This window comes from Peromyscus maniculatus, chromosome 2, assembly GCF_049852395.1.
Source record: "Peromyscus maniculatus bairdii isolate BWxNUB_F1_BW_parent chromosome 2, HU_Pman_BW_mat_3.1, whole genome shotgun sequence".
Classification (NCBI taxonomy): domain Eukaryota; kingdom Metazoa; phylum Chordata; class Mammalia; order Rodentia; family Cricetidae; genus Peromyscus; species Peromyscus maniculatus.
Genome location: NC_134853.1, coordinates 141,748,606 through 141,763,987, shown reverse-complemented (window position 1 = coordinate 141,763,987; position 15,382 = coordinate 141,748,606). Strand labels below are relative to the sequence as shown.

The 15,382-nt window shown below is 44.1% G+C and overlaps 1 protein-coding gene across 18 annotated transcripts in view; it reads left to right on the top strand.

Annotated features, from left to right (window-relative positions):
* Positions 1 to 15,382, top strand: part of Macf1 (microtubule actin crosslinking factor 1) — a 334,145-nt gene that overhangs the window by 139,589 nt on the left and 179,174 nt on the right. For 12 of the 18 annotated variants that reach the window (XM_076564989.1, XM_076565000.1, XM_076564991.1 and 9 more), the window contains 3 exons: positions 326 to 421; positions 2,437 to 2,514; positions 6,451 to 6,543. In XM_076564989.1, coding sequence (XP_076421104.1) covers positions 326 to 421; positions 2,437 to 2,514; positions 6,451 to 6,543 — 267 coding nt within the window. The remainder of the gene's footprint in view (positions 1 to 325; positions 422 to 2,436; positions 2,515 to 6,450; positions 6,544 to 15,382) is intronic. The other 6 variants (XM_076565001.1, XM_076564994.1, XM_076564999.1 and 3 more) reach the window with 1 other exon arrangement.

Sequence of the window (15,382 nt, the reverse complement as noted above, 5' to 3'; positions counted from 1 at the left end):
TCTGGCTGCATGTATGCCTGCAGGCCAGAAGAGGGCACCAGATCTCATTACAGATGGTTGTGAGCCACCATGTGGGTTCTGGGAATTGAACTCAGGACCTCTGGAAGAGCAGCCAGTGCTCTTAACCTCTGAGCCATCTCTCCAGCCCCTCTGCTTTAACCTTGATTTGATTTTTTTTTCTCTCTGATTTTTTTGGGGGTGGGAGGTATTTTTACTTTCAGGAAAAAAAAAAACATGTATTCACTGTGTGTGTGTGTGTGTGTGTGTGTGTGTGTGTGTTTTCTTTTCTGTTCCTCTGTTGTGTTTTCTTTGGTTGGTGGCAAAGGAGCCAGCAGGGCTGAAGACCCTTCGTCTTGTGAGCATGCCCTCCTGGCGCCATGCAAACAGCGAGGATCAGGAAGAGGAAGATGATGATGATGTAGTAGGTTTTTCTGGGAATGCCAGCATCCCAGCTGGCACTGCAGGGCCACCAGAGAAGCCAGAGTTCTCAAGGTCTCCACGTAACTTGGTCACCACTTGTTTTCTCTTTCCACCAGGGAGTATGGCTCCCAAAGAAAGTGGTTAAAACTAACTGTGTCTATTGCTACTGTTAGATGATCCTAAAGTGGGAATTTTTTGCTTATCTGAGAATGATAGACACAAAAATAATCATAGTACTTGGAAGTGTCGAGTCCCTTTGACCTGGAGACCTGCGGCTTTCTGTTGGCCTTGCTGGGTTGTTGGAATCTGATTGCAGAACTGTGGAAAGTGTAGGTGTCAGCATGAAAACCCGTTGCTCACAATTCCACAGTGTGGACTAACTGGTATTCCCCCCACTTGTCTAGCCTCTGGGTTCTCACCAAGCACATGCCAATTGTTTTCAAAATATAGAGTGGTGTTTGCAAACTCACTGCATGAGATCTTTGGCCTTGGTCAGTAATTCTCTGGTTACTGCAAGGAACAGATTTAACTTGCATGCTCTTGGGCTGTTTACTTTTGGTGGAGAGAGTCTTTATAAGAGAAGCCTTTTCTGCAGATAGGTCCTAAATTAGAACCCATAATCTCTCTGCAGAGACGGGGTGACACCCACAATCCCTAACCTCTTCAAGTCATCTTTTCATCTCCTTCCCCATTGCCTCAGAATTTGGTTTAGACTGTCACTCTCTAAGCTTTATTCACAGTTGATTTGAGATGATTGAGCATTCTTGCTGAAAAAAATTTCCCTGAAGCTTCACAGGCGAAGTTATCCTGTTGCACAGAGAGGCCTTGGCATTATTATTGCAGCACAGAATTACCTTATATATATAATGGTCAGCCATTAACTCACAGTACCAATTTGATGTTTACAAATGAATTGGGGGTACTCTAACGAGGGTGATGTCCCAGTTCTAGCTTTAGAAAAATAAAGGAGTACTGCAAAGTGAGGAGCTGTGAGAGCAGATCCCTGTTGTCACAGCACTGCTGGCCAGACACACTTTACTCACCTCCTAGTAGTCACGATGGAACCTTGGGCAAGTCACCAGGTGAAGATGGCTTGCCTCCCTCCCTCCCTCCCTCCCTCCTTCCTTCCTCTCTCTTTTCCTTCCTTCCTTCCTTCCTTCCTTCCTTCCTTCCTTCCTTCCTTCCTTCCTTCCTTCCTTCCTTTCTCCCTCCCTCCCTCCCTCCCTCCCTCCCTCCCTCCCTCCCTCCCTCCCTCCCTCCCTCCCTCCCTCCTCTCTCTTTTCCTTCCTTCCTTCCTCCCTCCCTCCCTCCCTCCCTCCCTTTCGCGTTCTCTCTCTCTCTCTCTCTCTCTCTCTCTCTCTCTCTCTCTCTCTCTCTCTCTCTCGACCAAGGATTAAGTGGCAGAAACAGTTTCTTTGTGATTCTTAAGTAGCCCATCACCATTAAGAACCTTGCTCTGAGAACTTCATTTGGGGGTGAGTGGCTTTCCCACAGTGGTACTCACCTCCTTGGGAGATAGATTCTTTCCTAGATTTTCTCCCCCATTTTAGATTTCCCCCCACTTTTCTTGAGCACCTGTAACTCCATTCTCTGTACTTAAGAATTGCCTTCCTGGGTCACCCTTCTCTGGCCAGTTTATGACAGGGTTGGTTCCACGCGTTCCTGAGGTATGCTCTGCAGTGTGGATACTCTGTGTTCTGTTAACCTCCCACCCCACACCAAGCTCTGCTGCACACAGCCACGGAAGAGCCTGTGGAGGGGCAGCACGGGTGCAGCCGTGCCTCGGCGAGCCTGTAGGTCTGTGTGATGTGCAGTGGTGTGCAAGGCACTGTCGGCTGCTGCAGCCGCTCCGTACAGGCAGGCCCTGCTCTCAGGGGTGCTTCACTTAATGCTCCCCCGCCTGGCTTCAGCCCTGAGGAGTTCTTGTGTGGTCTTTAGTCCTTGAAGAGAAAAAGGAAACGCTGTGTACAGGTCGATTGGCATAGCTAAAATTAGCATCCCTTTTCTTCATTGCAGCCCCGGGAGAAGGGCAGGATGCGTTTTCACAGGCTGCAAAACGTGCAGATTGCCCTGGACTTCTTAAAGCAGCGGCAGGTAAGAACATCCAACAGGATCCAGTTCTGACCCTTTGTCCTTACACAGAACTTGTACTTTGTTTTGAGAGGATCAGTGTTCATGAACAAAGATGATCTGTGTGGGGTCAAAATGAAGATAAAAAAGCCGTGAAGAAGGCGGGACTAAGGAAGTCCAGGATAGTTTGTCAGACATGTCATGTCTGAGAAAAAGGTCTGATTGTCTTGCAGTGGTGACTTTTGTGGTTCTGGAGATTAAACCCAAGGCCACATGCTCACTAGGCAAGGACTCTATCACTGAGCCAAATCCCCAGTAGTGACTTAAGGGAATGGCTACTTATTTGTATATTCATTCATTCATTCATTCTTCTTTTTTTTTTTTTTTGAAAGAAGTCTTACTATGTAACTCAAGCTGGCTTGAAATTTATTATATAGACCAGGCTAGCCTCAAGTTTACAGAGATCTGTTTACCTCTGCCTCCAGAGTGCTGAGACTAAAGATACATGCCACTGCACCAAGCTCATTTATTATTTTGAGGCAAGGTCTAGCCTTATAGTTCAGTCTGATCTCAAATTCTATTAAATGTTTCTATTAGCCTCCCAAGGACTGGGGTCATAGAAGTGCACTACTAAATCTGGCCAAGAGAGTGATTTTTAGTAGAGTAGAAAAAAGTGTTCGGAGCATAGTAGACCTAGATATCAGAGGGAAATAACATTGTTCCCTTCCTAGATAAGGAAGACACCAAAAGGTTTTCAGACAAGGGAGGAAAAGCCCATAAAAGGAAAAGGCTGAAAATTATCAGGTGGATTAAGTCACAGAGCTGTGTGTGGTGGTCCATGTCTATAATCTAGCAGTCGGGAGGCTGAGGCAGGAGGGTCATGAGGCTGGGCTACATTGCAAGACCCTAACTCAAAGCAAAATGACCAAGGACTAGTGGAGTGGAAAAAGATAGAAGAGTCCTAAAATGTTTGTTCTAGAAGATATCGTAGAGATCGAAGAATTCAATTTCTTCAGTGATTTGAATTATAGAGAATGAGATCTGGCTATCTGAAGTGACCTGGTCCAGATCACAGAAGTTAGAGCAGAGCTGGGATTTGAACTCCTGTCTCCTGACATGTGGGTTAGTGTTCCTCCTCCTGTCAGTGCTGGTCTCTACACCCTCTGTCCTTTCAGGGCTTCCTAACCAGTGGGACCAAGTCCAGGGATCAAGGGACAAGAAGCAGAGCCCAATTGCTGTGGTTAATGAATACATTTAGAGACAGGGTCTCACTGTGTTGCCCTAGCTGGCCTGGAACTCTCTATGTAGACCAGGCCTACCTTGAACTCATGGGAGATCCACCTGCCTCTGCCTTCTGAGAGCTGGGAATAAAAGCATGTACCACCAAGCCTTCCTGGAGAGGTTATTTTTGAAAGGAAAAAGACTTGCCTCTTGTTAGGGAGAAGGATAGAAGGAGGGGTGAAGATAATGCTGTCTTGTGGTAGGAAGAAGGTGGATGAGGGGGTCAGAGGGTCCACCTCCCCAGTGTAAGCTGTATGGGAAAAAATTGGTGTAGCTAGGATTGCCTAGCAACAGTAAAAGTCAACATGACATTAAATGGTTTGCATATTTTTTAGTCTAATTAACTTGAGAAAATGTCCTTATTGCTTCCAAAATAATGTATGAATGTAACATCTATTATTGGATTGTTAATTCCTCATTTGCTCCAAAGTACTACAGGTTCTCTAAGGACAGGGAGCATGTTCTTAACATCTTTAGCTTCACTACTCATCAGATCAAATGCTGTATAATTGACAGAGATCTATTTGTTTAAATAATTGAATAATGAATGGTAGGAAGAATGGAGGCTGTTGGAATGTTTAGGAGGAAGCCACATTGGAATGTCTGTATGTTGAGTTAGAAGAACCTCAAAAGGGTCTAAGCAGACAAGCTAAAATAAGAATTGATTAGCTAGAAGTGCAACTAGGGACAGAGGATCGAATCGATTACTGTTATAGCAGGGACATGTGGGCAAAGTAGAACCGTAATAGACTCAGAAGGGCAGGGAGTCACTAGAGCAGTCCCTTGTAATGGGAAGGCCCGAGCTGCAGCCATGCAGGCCACCAAAGGATCTTCAGAATTGACAAGTCAAGCAAACCGCAATAGGGCGACACCTGAGTCATCAGTGTGTGTTAGGATTGTAAGAAGGTGGCAGATGGTAAGGCAGGAAAAGAAAATAAGAGTCGGGTGCTAAGGTCATTGAGGAAATTCTTAGAAGATAATCTGGCCAAGGGAGGTGGCATCCTAAGGAAAGGGTAGGACTGGGGAATATGGACTCATCTGGTAGGGCCCTCATACCAGCTCTAGGTTGTTAGTGCCTGGTGACTAGGGGAACCGAATTCCCAGACTGGAAGGGCAGGTTCTCCCACCTTCATACCACCCCAGTGATTAGAACCTAGTTACAGAAAAGGGAGGAACTCTCTGAGCTGAACTTTAGTGGAACCTCTGTGTAGAGGTCAGAGGGGTCCTTTACAGATAGATTCCTGTTCCATAGGAGAGACAGAGCAAGGACCTCCCCTTCCAGCTTGTCACAAGTAACGAACTCGGCGAGAGAATGTCAGAAAAGACCAGTGGGGTTGAGGTAGACAGTGGCTTGCTCAGCACACTCTGTTTTAAAAGCTTACATCTTAGTTGAGAATCCTCAATTTTAGGCTAGAGAGATGCCTCAGTAGTTAAGAGTATTTGTTGCTCTTTCAGAGGACCTATGTTCTATTTCTAGCACCCATGTGGCCCCTTATAATTGTCTGTAACTCCAGTTCCAGAGGATGTGATGTCCTCTTCTGGCCTCCATGGACACCAGGCATACATGTAGGCAATACACTCAGAAAATAAAAACACAAATAAATCTCTTTAAAAAAAAAAAAAAAGAAGAAGAAAGAAAAAGAAAGGGTGGTGCTACACACCTTTAATCCTAGCACTCCAACACTTGGAAGGCAGAGGTAGGTGGATCTCTGTTCAAGGCCAGCCTGGTCTGCATACTGTCTAGGACAGCTAGAGCCACATAGAGAGACCCTGTCTCAAAGAGCCAGCAAAAATAAAACCTCAGTTTCCTGCATACTAGAACAGTTGATCATCAAAGGGGAGAGAACATCTATGTGTCTCAGCACATTGTGTTCTTGGAATGGCTTTTTAGGAGTAAAGCTGAGATGGGTGTTATATCAGGAAGAGAGATCTATGACAGAGAAAAAGAAATGGAGAGAGAAGCAGGGAGTGATGACGGGGAGGGGCATCACTTTTAACCCACAAAGAAAAGAACAAGTCAGGATTCTGGCTAACAATGCAACTTGCAATGCCATGTGCTCACAAGGCTGCTTTGCTGGCGTGAGTGCAGAATAGTTCAACTACCCTGAAAAATAATTTGACTGTTTGTTATAAAGCTGTATATAGATGACCTAGCAATCTCCCAGGAATTTACCCTAGAGAATGAAAACAACAATCTGAACAAGAATATTGGAGCTTTACTTAGAAATGTCCCAAACTGGAAATAATCCATAAATCCTTCAGTGGATGAATGGGCGAGCTCAGGGCAGGACATCTGTACAGTAGAATACTCCTTGGCCGTTACAGGGAACAAGCCATTCATGTAGCAGCTTGGATGGGAGTCTCAAGAACAGTATGCTCTGTAGTGGGTAGGGGAAGCAACCTAGTATCAAAGGTTACATGCCATTCTTGAAAAAGCAAAATGAGCCAGTGTAGTCAGGACCTCAGAATGAGGCACAGTTCTACTGTTTGAAAGTGGGTATCATGGGGCCTGTTTTGGAATGACGAGAGTTGTTGTATGTGGTGCTATAAAAGTATTAGAGTTCATAGACTCTTAAGCCAAAAGTTAATTTAACTGTGTGTTAATAGTAAAAATTAATAAAAGTCAAACCAGAAAAGAAACGTCTTGGCCTTGAGGACCAGCTTGCCTTTCTTTTTCAGGTGAAGCTAGTGAACATCCGCAACGATGACATCACAGATGGCAATCCCAAGCTAACCCTGGGGCTGATCTGGACCATCATTTTGCACTTCCAGGTAAGGTCTGGGGTTCTTGTTGCTTGGTTTGTACACGGCCTAGAAGCCTGTGCTGCCTCCTCCAGGCGGAGTTTGTGTTATTTCTCTGTATTTGGTAGTTAACAACGATGGGTAGCAATTGGAAAGGAATATTAAGATGAGCCTGGAGACAAGATGCTGTATCCTAAGCCCCCGTGTCATAATTTTTGCACTATGAAAACAGAGGGAGTTTCCCTCTTGTGGTTTGGTCTTGTCCCTAGATGTCTGGAATTAGAAGTCTGCTTTCTTAGTGAAGGGCCTTCAGTATGAAGGATAGGGTGACTGATACTTGAGTCTGATACTTTAGGGGGTGCATGAAGAGTTGTAACCAGCTATGGCAAGACTCTCTCATCTGATCTTTAAACACTGCTGGTTAATCATAGCCCCTTAGTTGCTGTATGTCTATGTGTGGGGGTGGGGTGCGGGGGAAGGGGTAGAGCTCAGCCTGTTGTAGCACGAATCTTAATTAGTCTTAATAAAAACCCAGAGCGAGATATCAGGGTAAATGCTGAAAGATCAGAGAGACAAAGGAACAAGCCCCAGCCACCTCTCACCTCACCAACTCCTCAGTCAAAAAAGACTGAGCCACCTTACATTCCTTTCTCTGCCCAGCCATGTCACTTCCTGTCTCAACCTCCCTAGTGCTAGGATTAAAGGTGTGTGTTTCCACTGCCTGGCCTTTATGGCTAACTAGTGGCTGGCTTTGCCCTCTGATCTTCAGAGAAGCTTTATGTGTTAGAGTATACACAAAATATCACCATACCCTGTAGCAGGTTTTATAGCCACAAACAGTGGTATCCTGAAATGTTTATAGCTCTTAAGACCTTTCTGGTGCCATTTCTTTCAAAGTTGACACAACTTCTTTTAAAGTCTGGCTTGCTGTTGGAAAAGAATAGCCCACTTTTAGTAAAAAGAATGTTCTTTTTAAATCACTTCTAGTCCTGCCTAACAAAGCTGTTCCTCAGGCAGCTCTCCAGGATCCAGTTGTTGCCTGTGAGATGACTGACTGAGGGGAACATCTTTCAGCAGGTGTGAAAAGGCACAGGGTTGAGGCCAGTGGGACTTCCTAGGGTGCATCCTAGAGAGATTGCACCACCTTCTGGTTGAATCAGAGCTGCAGGTGCCTCAGAATTCCTTAGACCCTGAGAAAATTCTTAGATCACAGGCCTGTTTCTTGGGACTTTGGTTTAGAGCCAATGCTGGCATTCAGCAGCATGAGTAAGGTTTGGAATGTGTGGAATTCGTGTGTATTTTTGTGGGTTTCTACATCCAAGGTTTGAGTATAGGAATAGCTGGGAATCTGAGCTGGGTGAGTAAACCCTTCAGAGTAGAAATAAACATTTTGTTGAGCCTTTACATAGGACTGCGGTTATCTTCTTGAGACTTTTACAGAGAGGATTGTGTGGGGGTGGGGTGGGGGTGGGGATTGTGTTGTTGCTGTTTGTTTTTGACATAAAATGCCCTCATTGTGAGCACTTAATACTATGCTCACAGGTATGAGATAATACGTACTATGTCTCTGTTTTCCCCGACAGCAACTAATTTTCCTTTGAACTCAGAGGCCAAAAAATAAAAATACTGTGTCTCTCAGTTGAAGCTTTGGTGATAGAGGAGATGGGCATAATGGAGTGGTTGCTTTCCCAAGCAGCCCCACCAGGAAGCTGTCTTCTCTCCCTGTTTACAGCTATTCCAGTTCTGAGGGTATGGTACCCTGGGTAGCAGGGTGCTTGTCATGCAGGCAGGAGGCCATGTGTACCATATCTAATATGACAAACACACTTTCTTTAAATTAAAATTTTTATTTTATGTATATGTATATTTTATTTTATTTATATATTGTCTGCATATATGTCTGTACATGTCTGGCCAAAAGAGGGTGTTGGATTCCCTGGGGCAGGAGTTACTGATGGTTGTGAGCCACCATGTAAGTGCTGGGAATTGAACCTAGCTCCTCTTCAAGGGCAGTCAGTGCTCTCAATAGCTGAGACATCTCACCCAGCTCCACAAACACATTTTTTGTTCCAAAAAAATTCACTCATTTATGGAAGTAAAGAATTAACACACGGGCAGTGGTGGCACATGTCTTTAATCCCAGCACTCAGGAGGCAGAGCCAGGTGGATCTCTCTGAGTTCGAGGCCAGCCTCAGAGTGATTTCCAGGAAAGGCGCAAAGCTACACAGAGAAACCCTGTCTCGGAGGTGGGGGGGGGGGGAGTTACCACATACCCAACGTCTTGTTCAAGAATTATTAACTCATAATTATAATTTCCTTTATAGCCTAATTCACTCCTCAAGCCTCAGCTCAGACCTTCTATGCTTTTATCTGTGAATATTTTGGTGTGTATCTCTGAAAGATCAGGTCTTTTTGTTTAAGCAAGCCACAATAAGTTCATACCTTAAAATTTAATACTTCATAAAACTATCACATATCTGATCAATGTTATGATATGCCCAGTGATCTCACTTTTTTTTAAAAAAAGTTTGGTTTGGCTTAGAATCCAAAATAGGTATACATATATATTGTATCAAATCTGTTTATTCCCATGTCCAATTTGCTGAAGAATTCAGAACTTCTATAGAGTTATTAAGATGCTGATAGCACCCCTGGGGTATCTCCTAAGTGTCCTCTTTCCCGGTGTTGCCTGTAAACTACTAGTTAGGGCTAAACCTGGGGCTCAGGGACACAGCTTTAGAATGTTCTCTCTCCTTCCTCCCTCCTCCCTCCCTCCTTCTTCCTGAGACAGGGTTTCTCTTTGTAGCTTTAGCTGTCTGTCCTGGAACTCTCTATGCAGACCATGCTAACCTAAGTTATCTTGCAGAGATCTCTCTGCCTCCGTCTCTAAAGTGTGTGCTGTGATTAAAGGTGTGCACCACCACCTCCTGGCATAGGTCAGCTTTTTACTGCGGTTTAGTATTTTGTTATAGGGCGTACTATAGATGTCATTTTTTTTCTTCAGAAGTAGATGGCATTTGGGTTTCCCCCTTTGAGTATGAGGTTATTATAAACAATGATGTGATTAAATTTTTTTTTTTTTTACATTTCTGTGTGCATGTATATACACTCACACTCATGTCACAGTATGCACATGGAGGTCAGTCTGAAACTTTCAGGAGTTGATTCTCCTTCTATCAGGTGGGTTCCAGGCACTGACCTCAGTCTGTCTGGCTTGGCAATACACACCTTTAACCACGGAGTTGTCTCACTGTCCCAGCATGAATATTTTTATAATCATCTTGGTGTAGACAATGCTTTCATTTCTCTCTTTTAAAAACATTTATTGAATTTTTTTTCATACAATATATATTGATTGTATTATTTTCCCTCCCCCAGCTTCTCCCAGATTTTCCCCACACAACTTCATGTTCTTTCTCTCTCAGTGGAAAGAAATAACAGATGAACAAACAAATGAAAAAGATGAAACAAAACAAAAAACCCCTCACATACACACAACAAAAGTAGATTCCGTTTTGTGTTAGCCAGCTGCTCCTGAGCGTGGGACCTGCCCTGGAGTGTGCAAGTCTAGTTGTAAATAGCTCCTTGGTAAGGATGGAACTTTGTGTTCACTCCCCCTTCTCTGTGCGAGGGTTTTGTCTGGCTTGAACTTTGCCGATTCATTTTTCTTGTATATATACTTATTAGATGTTCTCATCAAGATTACAACATATACATAAATGTTGTGATGTATTGTTACTATATATAACTATGTCTAGCTGCATCCATGGTCATACACAAAGTAGAGCTGTTAGATGTTAGGAGAGCAGCAAAGTAATCATTCTAGCCAGTCTTTGCAGTTGGTGGTGATGAAGGAGCACACTGATGTTTGTGTACATGCAGATGATAGATCATTTGTTTTTGTTGAAATAGAGGCCAGCTCTAGATTAAAACTTACTAGTACTGATGAGATTGGTAGTATCAATATCTTTATAGGGGAGACTTATGGTTTCTAAAACACTTTGACACATTTTAAAAATATGTGTTAAGTGTCTGGAGTTCTTTCATTTTAACTTGTGTTTTTAGTTATGAAAATTTCAAGGACTCAAAAGCATATGCAATCCTTATGTGTAGTCACTTTACAACAAGACAGAGGTTAATAGTTTGTTCTTTATGCTTCAGAGGCTTTTTCCTCTTCTTTTTCTTTAGAGTAACAAACCACTTCAGATACAGTCAGTTTTCTTGTTCCTTCTGCCCCATGGTGAATGCTTTTCTGAAGTTGGCATATATCATTTCTTAAATGCTTTTCTGTATTTACAACAGATTTGGGATCATAAACAATATGTGCTAGTATCTGTATGTTTGATGTTTCCAGTGTGCCTCACTCCAGCCTTATGTATGTAAGACCCATGCTCTACTACCAAACTAAATACCCAGGCCTAGATTTTGTGGGGTTTGTCAGTGATGGTGACGGGTGGCCTGGCTTGTTCATCTGAACTGGTTTACAGAGTGTGATAGGAGTGGAGCTCCTCACAGCTATGCCGCACTTAGGCTGTAGTGGATTACTTCGTTATGTAAGTAAAGTGCTCACCGTTACTGTGAGCCTCTGTGTGTGTGACCTTGCCATTGAGAGAAGAGACACCAGGACTGGAATTTCTAGGTTGTAGGTGGAGCCAGGGGACAACTCTCAGGAGTTGCTTCTCTCCTTCCCCTCATGGGGGAGGGTTTCAAGGAGCAGACCTCTGGTGGGGAGCCTTCCTCAGCACACCTCCTAACCTGCTGAGCTGTCCCACCAGCCCTCCTTTGCTTGTCTAGAGCTTGTCTGCAAACTGCTCTCGAAACTACTGTCTGACTTACAGTACTTGTTAGGTAATGTCGTTATTTGGCATATTGCATGTTTCTTGTTTGTTGGTTTGCTCTTTAGCCCTGCACTAGGAGTAAGCTTAGCAATGCCAAGGACTATCTTTGCTTGTCATAGAATAGGCACTCAATGAATATTCATTAAGTAGATGGATTGTTTCATGAATTTGATCATCTAAAAGCTGTGAAGGTAGGTTGACCAGACAAATGGGCTGTGATGGCTGTTTTTAGCATTGTTCAAGTGAGGAAACTGAAATGGAGCGACCAGCTGGCCTCTTTGGGCCACGTGTCTTTATAGCAATAACAGAATTCCTTTTCTCTAGGTTTGCTCAAGCCCTTTTTGTGGTGTTGAGGACTTTTAGTTTCTCTCCCCCAACCTCCCTCCCAGAGCAGATCTTTTGTGGCCCAGGCTATCCTTGAACCTGTGATCTTTCTGCCTTCACCTTCCAAGTGCTTAATTTAAGTATAAACCACCATACCAGTTGATTGTTCCTCCTCCTCTTTGAGGAGGTTTTATGTGCTTTATGGTGCTCAGTACTTGAGGTATGATAAGATGCCATTCATGTTAATAGAATGAATGAATAAATGTGCTCTTTAACTCTGGCTATCTCTCAAATAGAACTATGGGTAATAAATGGCTAACTGTAAAAAGCCAGAGGAAAAGACTTGAAGAATAAGTAGATCCCAAAAGTCAGCTTTCCCAGAAGGCACAGCCATGTGTTCGTAAGCTATACCAGGAGAAGGTCCATGAAGAGGTTAGTCCTGTGGTCAGAGTTAACTTAGTAAAACAGTAGAAGCAGCCCTAAGAACAAAACTCAGTACCTAAACTTTGGATCTTGGACAATACCTACTTTCTTTAGAATCCAGTTAAGGGGGAAAAATAGTGTACTGGGATTCCTGTGGGAGCTAGGGATGCCTCCTAATGTTTAGCTCCAGGCATAAATAAATAGGAATAAAAGGGATTATTATAGATGGAGCGGACACTGAGCCAAGTGCTTTATGGACATTGTATCATTAGCCTTGTCTACAACCCCATTGCGTAGGTGGTAGTGTCTACATCGTATAGGTAAGGAAACTGAATCACTGAGTAAAGTAGTTAAGCTGCTCAGCTTAGAAGGGACCTAGTTCCACCTCACTGAAGCTTTTGTCCTTGTCTTGACCAGTTTCTCTCTGTAGCAGAAGAAAAGGATGCAACTGATATGTAATTGATGACAGTCAAGCTTGTGCCTTGTTGCACACAACTTGAATCCCCTTATTTCTGTTTTGTTCATTGGATTTGTGAAGGTTTGGTGGCTGCATGAACAACTTGGTTGTAATGGCATGGTTTTTGTTGGGGAACTGATTTACCGAATCTGAGTTTCCTGTGCTCTTACTTGCTGTGTTTCATGACGTCCATAAGATGGCGCTGCAGCTTTGCTGTCAGCTTTGGCAACAGGCTTAGGGGAGAAGCACCTGCTGGATTGGATGGGGGCAGTCTCAGGAGGGCTACATAGGAGCAGGGGCTTGAGGGCTTCTTGTACCTTTTCTTCTAGGAAGGTTCGTTTTAGTTCTTCAGAGGAGGGTAGGGCTGTGCTGGTAAAAGTTGTTGGTGCTTACACAGAACATGGCAGAGCCCAGGGGTTCATCGCTGGCCAGTAAAACAGCAAACCCCATTACATTTAATACACACACACACACACACACACACACACACACACACACACAGAGCAAACCCCATTACATTTAATACACACACACACACACACACACACACACACAGCAAACCCCATTACATTTAATACACACACACACACACACACACACACACACAGCAAACCCCATTACATTTAATACACACACACACACACACACACACACACACACCAAACCCCATTAAATTTAATACACACACACACACACACACACACACACACACACACACACACACACCAAACCCCATTACATTTAATACACACACACACACACACACGGTGTGGCTCAGTGGTGGTGCGCTTGCCTCTAGCATGTACAACGCCCTCTGATTCCCAGCACTGTGGGAACAGAAAAGGGTAAAGAGCTACAACAGAGAAGACACACGCATGCCTCTTTCCTTCCATTCCATTCAGAGTCAACCTTTGGGTTGTGGCGCATTCTCATTTGTTAGACAGTGTACTGAAAACACGTGGGCAGAGGAATCCTGCTGATAGCGCAGGGTGTAGTGTGTGTCTCACTTAAAGTACCCTTCCGACATCATTCTGTTTCAGTTTGAGTGAAGATCCCTGAGTCTCCGTCCCGCCACTGCTGCTCCCTCCCCAACTGTCAGCAAGTGTTGGTTCTCTGTTGCTCAGCTGCAGAGTCCAGTTGCTAGCTTAGAACTGCGGGGTATCTTCTTGTTTCGTGTGGCTGAGAGCAGATTGCCCTCCTTCTAGCTATTAGAATGGAGCCAAAATGAAGTCTCTTTTATTCTTTGGGTATTTTTGTGACAGGGTCTCACTCAGTAGCCCAGACCAGCTTCAGACTTGCTTTGAAATCCTTCTGGTTTAGCCTCCCAAGTGCTGAGATTACCTATATGAACCATTTTACCTGGTTAAAATGAAGTCTTAGAAGGATTGTGCCTGGTGTTGCCACTTATTTGAACTTGGACAAGTTAATCAGCTTTCTTAAATCTGAGTTTCTTTACTTACAAAATTACATGATTGATGTGAGAATTAAACAGGATAATATATACATATATATGCATATCTTTACAGTATTTGATACATAGCAAGTGTTCAAAATACCATAGCATCATATTTTGGCAAAAGCAACATCAGTGATTACTATTGAACATTTGACAAATGCTGTTCGTGGTGACCTGGCTTTTGTATTGTATTGGCAAGTGATCACCTGTCTATCAAGCTTTAACATACTGTATTCAAAAGCCGATTTCCAGGTGTTTCATCCATGTGTTAATTAATGGCCATCAGAATTAATAGTTGTTTTTCTTTCTTTCTTTGGAGATGGTCACAAATGCCACAGGAGGATAGATTTTTCCGTGCCCCTGTTCCTTTTCTTAATGGAAGGAGTGGGCTCTAGGCTTTCTTGGGTTAAAATCTGATTATGTATATCTTACTTGCTATTCTCCTTTGGACATCTTGGAGCAGAGATTAAAACGTATTTCATGTTGTAGTTTGGGAGCCATAATTGCAGCTTCTCCGGTCTCGTCTCCCTTCCCCTTGCTGGTTAGTAGCAGCCGAGCTGGTTTGCTTCCCCCTCCTTGATATTGTTCTCCTCCTCCTTCCTCCAGGGTACCTCTTCCTTTCCCCTCCCTTTTCCATTTACTCTTACGTTCTCCCCTCCTCCTCCCTCTCCCTGGTTTCCAGCTCCCTTTTGCGTTCTGTTTGTGTTACTGAGGGCAGTGCTCCAATTACCTCATATTTGGAGAGAGGAAGCAGCAGCCAATCCGGTTTCTGTCTGCTTTTAGGTCAAGTGATTTCTGAACTGCAGTGAGATGCTTTGAAATTTGTCTTGTTGCAGCTCTGAGCCTGTAAGATGGCTGTCTGAATCGAGCGGCTGGAAGAGACAGAGAGAGGCAGAGAGGCGGGGAGGGAGGGAGAAAGGATTGGAGGGATTGCCGGCATAGTGCATTTTTTTTGAATGTGCATTGAATCCGATGAAGCCGACATTGGAATTTCTCTGGGATCCAAGGACTGATTTAACTGCGTTTTTTTCTGAGATTGGGAGAGGAAAGAAATGGGAAATTCACTGGGCTGTGTTAAGGAGCCGAAAGAGTCCATAGCTGTTCCTGAGAAGGCTCCCATATCTCCTAAGAAGAGGGTTCGGTTCAAAAGGAAGTGGAGAGGGAAGAAAACCCCTATTCTAGAAGCATCTCCCAAGGAGGAACCTTTGGAAGGCGCTGGAGCCATTGAAGAGACTGAACCCCTAACCAAGTTAACAGCGAGTCTCCCAAAGGAGCACGCAGTAGGAGGGGCTGAGCACCCCCCCTTAGACTCTGTGCTGCCTGGAGACTCAGCTCCCAACCCAGGGGTGGGCGATCAAGGGATGATTGTGC